The sequence below is a fragment of the Camelina sativa genome, chromosome 12 (genome assembly GCF_030686135.1).
Source record: "Camelina sativa cultivar CO46 ecotype springtype chromosome 12, ASM3068613v1".
In the NCBI taxonomy this organism is placed as follows: Eukaryota; Viridiplantae; Streptophyta; class Magnoliopsida; order Brassicales; family Brassicaceae; genus Camelina; species Camelina sativa.
The window spans coordinates 28,701,880-28,718,437 of NC_141891.1; the positions used below are offsets into that span (position 1 = coordinate 28,701,880).

The window sequence follows — 16,558 nt, forward strand, 5'->3', positions numbered from 1 at the left end:
TTGATGTTATAGATATCATAAACTAGAGGAAAACTATCACGTGCACAATAATTATGACACAAGAAGTATCAGGTAGAGACACAATCCTACCTAACAAGCACATGATACATCGGTTCTAACGATAGTAGGTTGTCAGACACACGTACCGCTAGTCGGATACATGTACCGCTGATCAAGTAAATATGTACTAGACAGACGAATTGGCCGAGGGAAGTTGTCAAGCAGACATGAAATGATTGAGACTTTGTGCCGCTATCAGATATGCACATTACCGCTACTGGACATGGATAATACTGCTACCGGACATACACAATATCGTCTAACTGATTTCGACAAATCATCGGGGACGATACGGACAGTTCACAGTAGTACCGGTACCAAAGCAAAAGTTGTCAGACACTCAGATGATTGTGATCTGGAGGAATCTTGGTCGGCTTACTAAAATATATAGACAAAAGGATAAAAACAGTAATTGAACGGAAAAACAAGGAAATCTCGGACATAAACGGTTGGATTGGTGTCTAGTATCAAGGGAACATTAGAAGATTGAGCATAATTAATAAGGTGGATAACGGGTTACTTATCAAAGATTCAAGAATGACTTGATCATGTTAAAAGTAATAAGAAAGTTTTCTTCTTGTCAAGTTTTAGTCTTTCTCGTTTATTCATTAATCTTAAGTGAGTGAGTCTTTTAGGCATAACTAGATCTGCGGATTAAATTTGTTGATTAGTCCATCATTCTTCTTTCGTTCATTGATCGAGTGAATCAATTAACTTGTTGATTGAGCGAGTCAAACATACTCTCTTAACAACTTTAGCAACAATGAAATATCAATCCTGAAAGTTTTTACAAACAGAATATGAGAAAAAGAAGATTACAAAGTAAAATATTTTTCTTGGTTAATTTGTTTATATAGAATTTAAAATTTATTTATATTGAGTCTCAAAATGCATATATTTTTTTTAACATTGTACTACAACAGGCCGACCCATTAGTCAAATTCAGTGGAATAATCATTTGCCACTAGACTAAGGTCACTTCAACAAAATGCATATTTTTTAATAATGAAACTATAATATTTACCTTATTTATGCAACATATTATTGGTTTTAAAAGTCAATGCAATTCAAAACTATTTATTGGCAACACATTTAGGCTATTCAAAGAAATTGTTTTTTGGCAACACATCTATGCTATTCAAAAGGTTAGTTTTTGGCAACACATTTATGCTGAATGAATAATCAATCTACCAACAGTTTTTTTGTTTTTGTTTTTTGAAATCATTTATTTATTTTTAAACATTGAAAACACAGTTCGCGCGTAAAAATCCTTATATTATTTGAATTTTTACATATAATAAAAAGTGTCAAAAACACTTATATTATTTTTCTATATGATCATCACTAATATATTTACCTTATTTCTACAAAAAAAAATACTGTGAAAATACAAATTCATCTTCTTCTTCTTTTTCCATTTTTTTTTTCTGAGTCCACTGCATAATCAGTTTATGATAAACTCTCTTCGACACCAAGAAATCCAGATATTTCTCTCCTCTTCGTGAAAATGGGAGATTTCGTGTAAGAAATCTCTCTTCGCAACGTTTACGTTCTCTCACTGGTCTCTTAGTTCGCTCAAGGATCGCAGCTTTGTCCTTGTTAAAAAGTAAGATTTGTTGGGTTTCATGTATATTATATCCTGTAATGATTCTTCTTCGTGTAAATGATAATTGATTTTTTCTTTTTTTCATTTTTTATTTCCTTCTATGATATGGATTTAGATCTTGAACGTCATGACCATCATACATTTATGTGTTTTACCCAAATTATGTTGTGATTTCTAAATGATATTATCTATGCCTAAAGGGAATTATACCGTAAACTGGATGTGTTACTTGTTGATTTCCCTAAATTCCTATACATGTAATATTGTATCATGTTGTCTCCTATATATATATATATACATGATGTCGATACGTAGACTCTTGATTAATTTAATGAATAATTAATCGGTGATTATTATGTATTTGTCATTTCTGTTTTATTTGCTTGACAATACTTTTATTTATTGCCGTAAGAGATATTATACACTTGTGGTTCAATACAAATCTCTGACCTTGTATCATTTATAACATGCAGTTTGTATCGAGTTATGTCGTCAGCTGGCAGTGGAAACGAATCCAACAACAGTCCGGTTGATCAAAATCCTGATGAGACTATACGTCATGAGCTCAACACCCTTCCATGGGATGCGCTTATAGGATCAGAGGAAGCGAAATGTATCCAATCCAAAACTAAGCCTCCCGTCATCAAGGATTTAATGGTTCAGTGTGGGCGTTGTCACAAATGGAGACTCATACCCTCGATGGAGAAGTATGAAATCTTAAGGGAAAAACATGTCGAAAACCCCTTTGTCTGTGAGACAGCTTCCGAGTGGAAGCCAAATATGTCTTGTGATGTTCCTGGAGATAAAACATCATGTAGTATCTGGGCTATTGATGTGCCTAGCATCCCTCGCCCGCCGACCGGCTGGAAACGTATAGTAAAGGTTCGGCGTGAGAGTGCGAAAAATTCGCCGATGTGTAAGTAGTTCCATTGGCCTCTTCTTTCTTCTCGTTGTATATACATATACAGTATCAAGCTTAATCTCCTTATTGGTTTTTCGTTGTAATTCAGCTACTATTATCCTCCTTCTCCATTATCAAAAGAGAGGCTTCGATCACCATCCGAAGTCAAAAAGTAAATTTTTAGCACTCATTCTCCTCTTTTTGATAGCACTCCAACATACCAAGTTCTTATAAGTTACACAACATCTTCCTGTTTCAAAAGTGTTATGTAATTTATAAGAAATCGACACGTTGATTGGCATGCACGCTTTCTATTTTCTAATTTAGGATAATATTTTAGGAATTCTATCTCTTTATTTGAGCATATATAAGAATTAGGTCTTGGGATATCCGTGTCTTTCCATTTTTTCTAACCTATATATAGAATTAGTAGCTAGGTTTGTAGGAACATTTAGTAGGAACCTCATGTCGTGTGGAGATATTCAAAAAGCTATGGGCGTTGTTTTACTTACTACAATTAATGTGTGATGCCAAGAAATAAATTAAAATATCATCCCTATTTTGATGAATACATCCCTGAAGCATTTGAGAGATCAACTAATTATAAAAGAAATGCTTAACAATCTATCATATTGTGCTCAGTAACGTATAGATAGCTTTCTTAATTACTTATTCGCCTCATCGTTGGTTTGCAGGTTCTTGAATGACCACCCCGAATACATAAGAGAAGGTGTTAATCTTTCTCAATTCTCCTTCCAATTGCCAAGACCCCTTGCCGATAACTATGTGAAGAAGCGTACTCGTCAAGTGAAACCTACTGCTGCTTTTTATTTTTTATTTTTTTTTCTCACTGCACCTTGCTTGTATATCAAATGTCTAGGTGAGTTTTATAGAAAACAATTAAGTATGACATTGTTGGCTATATATTATCATCGGAAATTTGACTCATCTTGTTTCTTTTTTCTCATCAGCTAAGTCAGTGGCATTGGTATCACCAGGTGAGCATAGTGCATCAGAGCAAGGTCAATCCTCTAAAAAGGCAAGAACATGAAATTGGTGAAACCAACAAAGATGAGTTCAATAATTTATTGACAGTTTTAGTCCATGTGGACATAATTTTTATATTCATGACAATTTCAACTTATTTCGTGGACCAAAGTAAGACTTTGAGTACTTTTTGGAAAAATTTAGTGATGTTTTGTTGAACATTTTTCTCATGTCTTCTATCTCATTCTGTTATAATATTTCTTCATCCATATTTTTCTCATGTCTTCCATGAACTATTATCATTTATCGAACAATACGAAGATTCCCAATCTTTATCTTCGTTTTAACTTCATCCCGTTATCTGATTTGTTGTCTCTTATTCATAATGATACTAATTTCATTAGTAGATATATTTGGTATATGGATAATGGCCCTAATCTATGCTATGAAAGATGTAAAAAAAAAAAAAATCTATGCTATGAATTACATTTATTTTTTAATATGTTTTTATTTCTATTTTTCATAATAAGATCTAGTTAGGGAGATAATAATAACAATGTGTTGGTTTATGGTCGGTTTGCACCCATAATTCTGCAGCATACCAAGTCAGTTTAGTTAACTTCAAAGCAATTTGTGTCTTTTCATGGTATTAGTGTCTCTCTAATCTCTATTGATCCTCTTCTTTTGTCTATAAAGGATAATTGTAAAGAAAACATAACAATAATTTTGTAGCCACTGATACAAATTCTAAAAAGAAAACAAAAATATTTTCAAGACAGAAAGTTTTGAGAGATCAACCGGAAGAGTACTTGAACGGTGGTTTGTGGTTGATTTTCATACGTGATATCAACTCTGATATATGCCTCAATTTCTAGTCAATTTTATGCCAAGTGTGTCACTAAACATACCAATATGTATATATTACGGTTTAATAACGCGTTCCCATCAAATAATAACACCATAGACAAAAAAAAATATATATATATATATAAAAGAAATCAACATTTTTGGATGTCCACGTTAAATCTTCTTGAATCTACTACAACTGGTCTTAGTTTAGTTTTGTCCAGTGTTAAGATTTGTTTTTAAAATTGTAAGCAAAATTGGAGTGCGTGATATATGATGCTATATGGTTTGATGGGTATTTTGGTTCTACAATGAATTTTAGCTATACTAAATCTACTTTTTAACAGTGATAACATCACAAATTATACATTATATATGGGCAAAGTAATGTATACGAAACCCGGCCCAACACACATTTGTTTTACAAATATGTGAATTTGTTTGATGATAAATATAAATTTAAAATATATAAGTTTGTAAACATATATAGGTTTTTTAGATTGAACCTCATATCTATTTGTTTTAACAATTTAAAATATCAACGATTTTCTAATGATTAGTTGTAAATATCATTGTCTTGTATGTAATATGAATTATTTTAGAACATAATTTTCATAAAATTAAATTATATCAGATTCTCAGTTTTTTTTTTATAACAAACTTGTAAATGTGAAAGTTTTTTAAAATCTATATATAATAGCAAACTCACTTTTTGTGTCAACTTCAATCTGACGGATGATACTAGTTCTATTATTTTATCTAACAGTTTAAAATTATTAATAATCTCAACAGTTGCAAGTTTTTTTCCTTCAAATAATCGTGTCTCTTCGTCGTACTCCTATCTTTCAAAAGTTACACCTATTAATTTTTCATCTCTTCGTCGTATCCCCATCTTTCAAAAATCACACCTATTAATCTTTGCATCTCTTCGTCGTACCCCCCACTTTTTAAAAATCGCACTTATTAATTTTTGCATCTCTTCGTCGTACCCTTATCTTTTAAAAATCGCACATATTATTTTTTGCACCTTTTTGTTTCACACTTCTATGTTTTACACTTTTATATATTACACCTCTATATTTTACGCCTTTATATATTACACCTCTTTGTTTATTATATATAAACTTGTATGGACTACAAAAACAAGTTTCAAACTTATGGTTTTCTGAGTATTTTTAAAACTTACAAGTTAATAAATTAAATCAAAGAATTGTTCTTTGGAGTGTTTTTTAATTAACTTGCATCAATCTTCAATTCAAGGTAATTTTCTATTTGCATTGCATTGTAATAAATATAGATAGATTTATGAAACTCACTGAACCAATGACAAAAGCTCATGAATGAACCTGTTAGTGTCTACTGATGAGCTTGTTAGTGTCCATTCTGTCAATTACGAATAAAGTTAAATTTTTCTCTGTTAGAGTATTATTATTATACGTGTGGTCATATAGTTCGGAGATAGTATAACATTAATGATCTATAAAAACATAAAACCTTCAGGCATACAAAGTTTGTTTTATTCTTTTTTGTATTGTTCTATTGTAGGACAGTACCCTCCAAAAAGTCCAAAATATCAATAACATCATCTTCTTTGCCCGGAGTACGCCCAAGCCGTGGTCACTCAGCAACGGTAACCCAGAAAAACCGAAACCGAGATACGAGAGGCATGATGACATGCAATGATGCTAGATATACGAATAAGCCAAACTTTTTAACAAATATGGTATAATTTTATATATGTTCTATTATTGTCTTATTTAACCTATTTAAATTTTTAAACAAACATGGTATAAATGTAATAATCCTTTTTTTGTTTTTGTTATGAAGGATGTCCATTGGATATAAATGATCCAGGTTAGTTTCCATTATTTTGTAAATAAAGTTTATTAGAAATTTTACTTGAAATTTTAATTTCTTTAACTTTGGGGGTATCAAACATTTTGATAATATATAGAAACATTCTAAATATGCAAGAAAATAGAGAGCAATTTAAATCTAACAGATGAGATTCTTATTATCTCATCTAACGGTTTAGAATTGTTAATGATCTCAGAAGTTGCAATATTTTGATCCAACAATTGTATTTCTTCGTCGTACCCCCAACTTTCAATGTTTACACTTGTTAGTTTTTGCACATTTTTGTTTCACATATTTTTGTTTCACACCTCTTTGTTTTCACACCTCTTTGTTATTATATATATACATAGATTTTTATGGACTTTGAAAAGAGTTTTTGTTCTTTGAGTATTGTTTCACATCTTCCAGTTTTAAAATTTTTGAGTATTATTTTATTTCAATTTGTTAATCAACATTGATTCATTCATCTTTGTTAAAATTTGGATTGTTTTATTTATTGATTCTTTCATTTAACTTTTGTTTGGTGTCATTTTCTATTTATACCCTCATCGATCATCTCTTCCAAGTATTAATCTAGATAATTGATTGTGATTTCTACTTTTCATAGATTTTATATGTTTATATATTATATCAAACCTACTTTTAATTTATGGCTTTTAATTTGAAAGTCTGTAACGGCTCTATTTTGGAGAGAGACGTTATGAATCTTTTTATTTGTAGAATAAAATCAGCAATTGTTAGGCTCTTAGTAAATTTTATCAGATTTTTATATCTCATTTATATATAACAGCAAACCCACTTTTAAGGGTCAATTTAGAACTAACGGATGTGACTATTTTTATTATCTCATCTAACGGTCTACATTTGTTAATGATCTCAAAAGTTACAAAATTTTGATTTAACAATTATGTTTTTTCGTCGTACTCCCAACTTTCAATGTTCACACTTGTTAGTTTTTGCACCTTTTTGTTTCACACCTCTTTGTTTTCACACCTTTTTGTTTATATATATATCTTATTATATAAAGTTGGGTTTTGAATGTTAGTCATTAACAAGATTTTGACATGTGTCAAGTTATCAATCTCAGATTTTGACATGTGTAAAAGTTAATATTTAAAAGAAGAATTTTGATAACAACAAAAATAAAATATTAATAATGTAAAAAGATAATTATCAAAAATTATAGAATTTATTAAAAAATACAAAGTCTTTTTAAATAATTTATAAGGAGATTATATCTATTTCATAAAATTCGAAATAACAATATTATTTACTTATTTTTAATTTTAAGTTCTTAATTCTAAAAAAAAAATAGAAAAAGGGATTAAGGAAAATATACAGTTAATTATTAATTTTAAATTTTGTAAATACTCACTTCTATATAAACATAGATCATCTTATAATTAAATAATTTCTTCAAAAATACTGCTTTCAACTTTGTTTAATTGGAATTTTTTTTTAATGGAAAGATAATTTTTTCTTATTTTTTTTTAACCAAAATTTTTTCCTACTTTTTACTTTTTCAGTTGGGAATAGGTAAAATTAATATGTTGATCCAAAAAAAAAATATATATATGCGTTTTCTTTTCCTAATACTGTATTTTAAAATTTATTGTAGTATTTTTAGATTATTTAATTTAATTTATAGGAGCTCATCAACCTAATTGATAGATAATATAGGCTAATCAAACACAAGTTTACAATAAACATAGATAGATAGATTAGAAAAACATAAATTGTTGTTGGTAGATCCATAGGAGCGCAAAGACTGTGACACCTTGGTTTATGGAAATGTTTAAAGAATTGATTTGGCCACATATGTCACCAAAATGAACTTATTTTTCTGGTCAAGGGTCCTGAGAGAACTTCATGATGGGTGACCTTCATAGAAGTGATTATCGGAACTGTGCGAGTCAGGAAAAACACAGGAAAATATCATTTGTTGATTTGTAGGGTCAGTAAACAAGTTTTTAAAGACTCTTAGACGTAACAAACCGGCCATCAAATATGGGTAGGTCCACGTGCCAGGAATAGATGTAGGGCCCACTTAGGAAAGTGGACCCATGGACTAAGTGTGGACATGGGCTCACTAAGCAAGGTGGCGGTTGAGGCGTTATAGAGGCTACATCATGATGTATCAAAGATAGTTCTACGAATAAATTGGAAATTTTAACATTAGTTACTATTAAAAGATTTTGTGATGTTAGAAAAAGGTTTTTACTTTCATTGGTTGTCAGAGCAAGCCATTTTGAGATAGCAAAAAGACGTGAACAAGTTTTCTCCACACAAGAGGAGTGCAGAGCCGAGGTTCTCTCTATGGTGGAGACGGTTGGACGCAAGATTATCAAGGAAGGAAGGTGGAGGAGGTTGGATGCAAGGTTATCTCCCCAAGGGAGGAAGGTGGAGCCAAGGTTATCTCCACGGTAGAGGAGGTTGGACGCAAGGTTCTCTCCATAAAGGATGAGGGCGGAACCGAGGTTTTCTCTATGGTGGTCATACATTATTGTGATGATTCCTCATTGATTAGTATATTATGTAATATATTTTTTATTCAAAATATTTTTTGAGCCAACAATTTTAATAATTAAAAAACTATGCAGAAGTGAAAGTAAAATAATTGGCTTAATGTGTTCATATAGACATTTTGTAGGTGGTGATAAAGAATATATTTGTAACATAAAGTATATTTAGGTGTAAGAAAATACACTTTTAATAGTAACACACATAAAAAATTTGTAAATGGATATATAGAGGGGTGAATTTGCTGACTGACCAAACCAATAAAAGTATAGAAGAAAATAACCATATATTTGAAAAAATTAGGAAAGTAGGATTAGGGGTAGGGAAAATTACCAATTTAGTGTTGATAGGTGGTGGTTGATGGTGGTGAAGGTGGCCGGAGTAGGTGGCCGGCGGAGGTGACCGGTGGAGGTGGCCGGCAGAGGTGGCCGGCAAAGGTGGCCCGGCGATGGTCCGGCGGAGGTAGACTGGTGGCGGTCTGGTGGTGGTCCGGTGGCCGGAGATGGAGGCGGCCGGTGGTGGTGGCGACCGGAGGCCGGTGGTCGGCGGTGGTGGTTTAGGGGAAAACTAAACCCTAAGGGATAATATATTGGGAACCCTAGGGGATGGTGGTTAAGAGGTTCCGGCGGTGGTCTGGTGGCGGTCTGGCGGTGGTCCGCCGGTAGTCCGGCGGCGGTCCGGCGGTGGTCCGGCGGCGGTCCGGCGGAGGTGGTGGGTGGTTGATAGGAGGTAGAGGGGTTGGTATTAGTATTGAATCAAGGGTAAAATTGTATATATTGTAGATTATATAGTGTGTATAGTATTTATATGGTTAGAGTAGTTAGATAGTTAATTATAGTTTTTTTTTGAGTTATCTGTGCCAATTTCCCTATATAGAGTGTATTATAACAAAAATAAAATTTATAAAAAATCTATAATAAATTTTAATATATTTTTATTAAATTTAATTAAGTTTATAAAACTTTAAACCCGCACATCGGGCGGGTCCTCATCTAGTATATATATATATATATCTTATGTACCTTGAAAAGAGTTTTTGTTCTTTGAGTATAGTTTCACACATTTAAATTTAATAATTTTTAAGTATTATATTGTTTTCAATTTATTAATCAATTCACTTTGTCACACCTTTGGATTGTTTATTGATTCATTCATCTAATTTTTGTTTGGTGTCGTTTTCTATCTTATTCCAAGTATTAATGTAGGTACGTAATTGATTGTGATTTTTATTTTTTCATAGATTTATTTTTTTAGTCAATTTGGTTGGTTGCAGTTATGAGCTCTTTCACCGTGCTTCTCTTATTATTTTTTTGATAGAATAATAATTTAAATTTTATTTTATGTGAATATTTTTTAGAATTGATTATCTAAGTAAGATTCAGCAAATATATCTTTAACATTGTTCTCTTATTGTCACTGTATCAATTTTTCTATATACAACAAAAATTTTATTTAATTAATTTGGTTGATTCATCTTAATCATTATTTTCGATATTTAGACTATACAGTTAAATAATTACCATAAAGATTTCACTCGAAATGTGACATTAACTATGTTAGTCATTTCAAGTTTTCAATTTCTGCACCGGCCGACATCCTAATTTATATAAACGAAAATGACTGCGTTTGTAATGTAGTGAACAACTGGAAATATAATTTGGACATCTAAACACCAACATGACGAAAGCGGCACGCAGTTACACTCTTAATACACGAGACAACAGTTATTGTGCTCCGTGCTTCAACCCGCCACGTAGTTCCCTTTATTCAATTAAAAATGAGCATGACGTTTTCACGCATCTATCTTCTTCCCCCTTTCCTCTCTCGGCTTCTCTCTCACACCACCAAGGAAGAACATTCCAAAGATCCTCTCTCAGAGAATTCGCAGCAAAATCTAAAAGGAAACGAAACCCTAATGAGGATTTATTCGGATCCTTGAAATTTTTGGGCTTTACACTTCTGAAATTTCGAAAAAGCTTTGTCATTCTTCTGCAGATTCGTTTAGAATTTGAGTGATGTCATCGAATACTTCAGGAAGCTGTTCTACTCGATCTAGACCAAACTCCCGAGTTTCTTCACAGGTCCTTGTCGATGCAAAGCTAAACAGAAGTTTCGAAGAAGCTGAGCGTTTGTTTGACTACTCAGCTTCAGTTAACTTGAACATGCCGAGTTCGTCATGTGAGATACCTTCTTCAGCTGTCTCAACTTACTTACAGAAGATTCAGAGAGGGATGTTGATTCAGCCCTTTGGTTGTTTAATCGTTGTTGATGAGAAAAGCCTCAAAGTTATTGCCTTTAGTGAAAACACTCAAGAGATGTTGGGTTTGACTCCACATACTGTGCCAAGTATGGAGCAGCGTGAAGCTCTCAGTATAGGAACTGATGTGAATTCATTGTTTCAGTCTCCAGGTTGTTCTGCTTTGCAGAAAGCTGTTGAATTTGGTGAGATTAGTATTCTGAATCCCATCACGCTTCATTGTAAGTCTTCAAGTAAGCCCTTTTATGCGATTTTGCATCGGATTGAAGAGGGTCTTGTTATAGATTTGGAGCCAGTGAGTCCGGATGAGGTGCCAGTTACTACTGCTGGGGCTTTGAGATCGTATAAGCTTGCAGCTAAATCGATTTCAAGGTTGCAGGCATTGCCTAGTGGGAATATGTCGTTGTTATGTGATGCTCTTGTCAAGGAAGTTAGTGAATTAACAGGTTATGATAGGGTGATGGTGTATAAGTTTCATGAAGATGGGCATGGGGAAGTGGTCGCCGAATGCTGCAGGGAAGACATGGAACCTTATCTTGGGTTACATTACTCTGCCACTGATATACCCCAAGCTTCGAGATTTCTCTTTATGAGAAACAAGGTTAGGATGATTTGTGATTGCTCAGCTGTTCCTGTTAAAGTAGTTCAAGACAAGAGTCTCTCACAGCCAATAAGTCTTTCTGGATCTACTTTGAGAGCTCCTCATGGCTGTCACGCACAATATATGAGTAATATGGGCTCAGTAGCGTCTCTTGCCATGTCCGTAACAATCAATGGTAGCGATAGTGATGAGATGAACATAGATCTACAGACTGGCAGACACTTATGGGGCTTGGTGGTTTGTCATCACGCAAGTCCTAGATTCGTGCCTTTTCCGTTAAGATATGCTTGTGAATTCTTGACTCAAGTATTTGGTGTGCAGATCAACAAAGAAGCGGAATCAGCTGTTCTGTTGAAAGAGAAGCGTATTTTGCAAACTCAGAGTGTGCTATGTGACATGCTTTTTCGTAATGCACCCATAGGTATAGTCACTCAATCACCAAATATAATGGATCTTGTTAAATGTGATGGAGCAGCCCTTTATTACAAAGAGAAACTCTGGTCTCTGGGGGTTACTCCGACAGAGACACAAATTAGAGATCTGATCGATTGGGTTCTCAAAAGTAATGGAGGAAATACTGGCTTTACCACTGAAAGTCTAATGGAGTCTGGCTATCCGGATGCTTCTGTTCTTGGGGAGTCAATCTGTGGAATGGCTGCCGTATATATTACCGAAAAAGATTTCCTTTTCTGGTTCCGGTCTAGCACTGCAAAACAGATCAAGTGGGGTGGTGCAAGACATGATCCCAATGACAGAGATGGTAAGAGGATGCATCCTAGATCCTCGTTCAAGGCTTTTATGGAAATAGTAAGGTGGAAAAGTATGCCATGGGATGACATGGAATTGGACGCAATTAATTCTCTGCAGCTAATAATAAAAGGCTCGTTGCAAGAGGAGCATTCAAAGACTGCTGTGGATGTCCCGCCTGTGGATAATAGGGTTCAGAAGGTAGATGAATTGTGTGTTATCGTGAATGAAATGGTGCGTTTGATTGATACAGCCGCTGTTCCAATATTTGCGGTTGATGCCTCTGGTGTTATAAATGGTTGGAATTCAAAAGCGGCCGAGGTAACTGGATTGGCAGTTGAACAAGCAATAGGCAAACCTGTATCAGAACTTGTTGAGGAAGATAATGCAGAAACCGTTAAGAACATGTTAGCATTGGCACTTGAAGGTAATGCTAACATGTTCCTCTCCAGTCTGGAAGCAAATTTCCTTTATCTGGTTTCTTGGCTTCCTTTTATATTTTGTTTTCATCCTTTTTGACTGTTTTCGCAGATTTTCATCTGTGCCTTGTGTTCATAATACATAATAGGTAGTGAAGAACGTGGTGCTGAAATCAGGATCAGAGCATTTGGTCCTAAAAGGAAAAGCAGTCCAGTTGATTTAGTTGTCAACACTTGCTGTAGCAGAGATACGGCAAATAATGTTCTTGGTGTATGCTTCATTGGACAAGATGTTACAGGCCAGAAAACACTTATTGAAAACTACAGCCGTGTCCAAGGAGATTATGCCAGAATCATGTGGAGCCCTTCAACACTCATTCCGCCAATTTTTATGACCAATGAGAATGGATTATGCTCAGAGTGGAACGATGCAATGCAGAAGCTCTCTGGGATAAAGAGAGATGAAGTTGTCAATAAAATGCTTCTCGGGGAGGTTTTTACCTCAAATGATTATGGTTGCCGTCTTAAAGACCATGACACATTAACTAAACTGAGAATAGCTTTGAATGCTGTGGGTTCTGGCCAGGAGAACATAGAGAAGCTTTTCTTTGGCTTCTACCATCGTGATGGTAACTTCATAGAGGCATTGCTTTCAGCAAACAAAAGGACTGATATTGAGGGAAAGGTTACTGGGATTTTGTGCTTTTTGCAAGTACCTAGTCCAGAACTCCAATATGCTCTACAGGTTCAGCAAATATCAGAGCAGGCGATTGCCTGCACGCTCAATAAATTGGCATATCTCCGCCATGAAGTGAAGGACCCCGAAAAGGCAATCTCCTTCCTTCAAGATTTGCTACATTCATCTGGATTAAGTGAAGAGCAAAAGCAGCTCTTGAGGGCAAGTGTTTTATGCAGGGAGCAGTTAGCCAAAGTCATAAGCGACTCAGACATAGAGGGGATCGAACAAGGGTACCAAAAACCTGATTCTTCTATAGTTCTCATTAGCTTAGTTGTGAACTCTAGAATCTTCTGTTCTAATCCTGTTACTTTTTATTTATGGCTTTTAAATCAGCTATGTGGAACTGGGTTGCAGCGAATTCAGCCTGCAAGAATCCCTAGAAGCAGTTGTAAAACAAGTGACGGAGCTCAGCATAGAACGTAAAGTTCAGATCATCTGCGACTATCCTCAAGAAGTTTCATCAATGAGACTGTATGGAGACAACCTAAGGCTTCAGCAGATCCTCTCAGAGACACTGTTAAGCAGCATACGATTCACGCCTGCATGGGAGGGATTATGCGTGTCATTCAAGGTAATGGCGCGGATAGAAGCTATAGGGAAAAGAATGAAAAGAGTGGAGCTAGAGTTCAGGATAATACACCCGGCACCGGGGCTACCTGAGGATCTGGTAAGAGAGATGTTTCAGCCGTTGAGGAAGGGAACATCAAGGGAAGGTTTAGGACTACACATCACCCAGAAGCTGGTGAAACTCATGGAGAGAGGAACGTTGAGGTACCTGAGAGAGTCTGAAATGTCAGCCTTTGTGATCCTCACACAATTTCCCTTGGTTTGAAGCACAACACCACCTGTCGTCAATATTTCTATTATTGTTGAGAATAAAAGTGGTGCTTATAGTTATTGTAACTGTGTAATATAATTTTGATAAATATACTTTATATCATACATGTTGTTTACCCGGATTGGCTTATGTCGTATAAACCGTGAAAAAGTCAATAATAAAAATAGGCTTGGTTCAGTTGAATGATGCGGGCTCCAATATTCGAGAGTTTTATGGTGTTGCATCAGTTTCATATACAACCCGCCGCCTACTACTCTCTCTGTCTCAAAGCTCCTTCAACCTCTCGATCGATTCCGGTTTCGCTTCTCTCATGTATGTCTCGAATCTCAAAGTAACTAAAGTGGAGAGATTATTATTATAGCGTGGTGCTTGACTTTCCAGAACCAATCAACATCCTTCTCGTCCTCTTCTGAAGTTGAGAGAGGTTAGCTAGCTTCTGCTATCCCAACAGGCAAGATTTCAGGCTCTCGAATGTTGATTTAGCCATAGATATGGGGAAACGAGTAGCGATCTTTGGACCTAACGGGGAAGGCAAGTCCACTCTTTTGAATCTTCTTGTGGGAAAGGGAGAAGCCGGAGGTTCAGATCCAACTGAGGGTGAAGTGATTAGAAGCCAGAAGCTGAGGATTGGCAGCTACTCTCAGCACTTTGTTGACCAGTTAACAATGGAGGAGACACCGGTTCAGTATCTTCTTCGTCTGTATCCTGACCAAGAAGGATGTAGCAAACAAGAAGCGGTGCGTGCGAAACTAGGCAAGTTTGACCTACCACTCACTACCATTTAACTCCAATTGCGAGATTGTCTGGAGGACAAAAGGCTAGGGTTGTGTTAGCCTCTATCTCAATGAAGAAGCCACACATTTTGGTTCTTGACGACACCTGGACATGCAGATTATAGATGCGTCAGCGTTGGCAGATGCACTAGTTGGGTTCAAAGGAGGAGTTGTGTTCGTGAGTCACGTCATATCTCGTGTCTGTGAGGACGAAGAGAAGAGTGAAATTAGGCTTGTAAATGATGGGACAGTGACTTTCTTCCAAGGCACGTTTGAAGAGTACAAAGACGAACTCATTGGAGAAATCAAAGCAGAGGTTGATGACTACTTATTCTCTTCAAAACAGAAGAAGAGGTTGATGAGTTCCCTCTGAAAATAATAACAATCCCTCTGTTATTCTTAAAGTTGATCAACAACTTTTTATTAAATCTTTTTGTATTCTTAAATTAATTCGAGTTTCATGAACTACAATGTTTAAAGATCAAATTGAGATGAATCTTTTCTATCATAAATTCGTTAAAATTTGATCATTTTTATTAAAAAAAAAAAAAAAAAAGGAAAAAGATGATTCAAAAAAATTCAACTAGTTTTTGGGAAGTAAACCTTCACTCTATATATTTTGCAAGGGAAGTATTTTGATCAAAACATGATCTTCTAGCTTCACTAGATTGAGAGGATGGTCCACACCACATCACACGTACGGGTCCCCTCGTCAAATTGAGAAGATGGTCCCCAATCTCCTAGTTTCACGACATTCCTATCGAGTTAATGTCACTTCCTAGGCAAAGCTCATCAACAACTTAAATTAAAAAATTTGTTAATCAAGAGATTTGCTTGGTAATTAAAGCTGTTAATTCATGGTTTCAAGGTGTTTTGTACCCAAAACTTCAAACAAGAGGATGCTTAGCTACTACCTTTGCAACTGGCCGACAAGTGGCACCTGCTTTTTTTTTTTTTTTTGGTGCTTTGGTGCTTTTCTTGTTTTTTTCTTCTTCTTTCGTTCCAAAGTTATTGATTGCATTATTTTTGTAATCTTGTTTACCTAATTTATAATAGTAATTTTGTATTAGGACCATTTTTAGTTGAACGCAATTTTTAGTCCTTTTTTTTGTTGATTCTTTTTATGTCTTGACCAATGAAACTTTATACTGTTTGACACGTGTTGGTTACAAGCTAAAATTAGATATATATAAATCTTTCTATATTATGTAACATATATTTTTGGCATCTTAAGGTTTTTTGTGTGTTCAATTCTCTAAACATGTGCATTCTTTGATATATATATTTCTAAAAGTTTTTATAGTTTTTTGATTTCAGTCTTTTTCTTTGTCTCAGTTCTTTTTTTTATCAATCTTTGGCCACAACAGGTCGACCATTAGCCAAATCCCTTCATTCGTAGGAAGCGAG

At 34.7% G+C, this 16,558-nt stretch overlaps 1 protein-coding gene and 2 pseudogenes across 3 annotated transcripts; all 3 read left to right on the forward strand.

The window, feature by feature from the left end:
• Positions 1-1,519: 1,519 nt before the first annotated feature.
• Positions 1,520-6,083, forward strand: LOC104733798 (methyl-CpG-binding domain-containing protein 2-like; annotated as a pseudogene). The gene is made up of 6 exons (XR_015573702.1): positions 1,520-1,666; positions 2,140-2,582; positions 2,677-2,739; positions 3,263-3,447; positions 3,539-3,606; positions 5,946-6,083. The product of XR_015573702.1 is annotated as a methyl-CpG-binding domain-containing protein 2-like (transcript).
• Positions 6,084-10,515: 4,432 nt separating this feature from the next.
• On the forward strand, positions 10,516-14,561 carry LOC104732557 (phytochrome C). 2 transcript variants are annotated; one of them, XR_015575033.1, is made up of 3 exons: positions 10,516-12,809; positions 12,914-13,770; positions 13,874-14,561. XR_015575033.1 is itself a non-coding variant. In XM_010452123.2 (3 exons), exons 1-3 carry the CDS (start codon positions 10,793-10,795, stop codon positions 14,370-14,372), a joined length of 3,336 nt encoding a protein of 1,111 aa, XP_010450425.2. In that variant the 5' UTR covers positions 10,547-10,792; the 3' UTR covers positions 14,373-14,561. The 2 variants fall into 2 exon arrangements, 1 of the variants encoding a protein (XP_010450425.2); XM_010452123.2 differs by having other exon boundaries at positions 10,547-12,809; positions 12,951-13,770.
• Positions 14,562-14,563: 2 nt separating this feature from the next.
• On the forward strand, positions 14,564-15,524 carry LOC147931008 (ABC transporter F family member 4 pseudogene; annotated as a pseudogene).
• Positions 15,525-16,558: the final 1,034 nt, after the last annotated feature.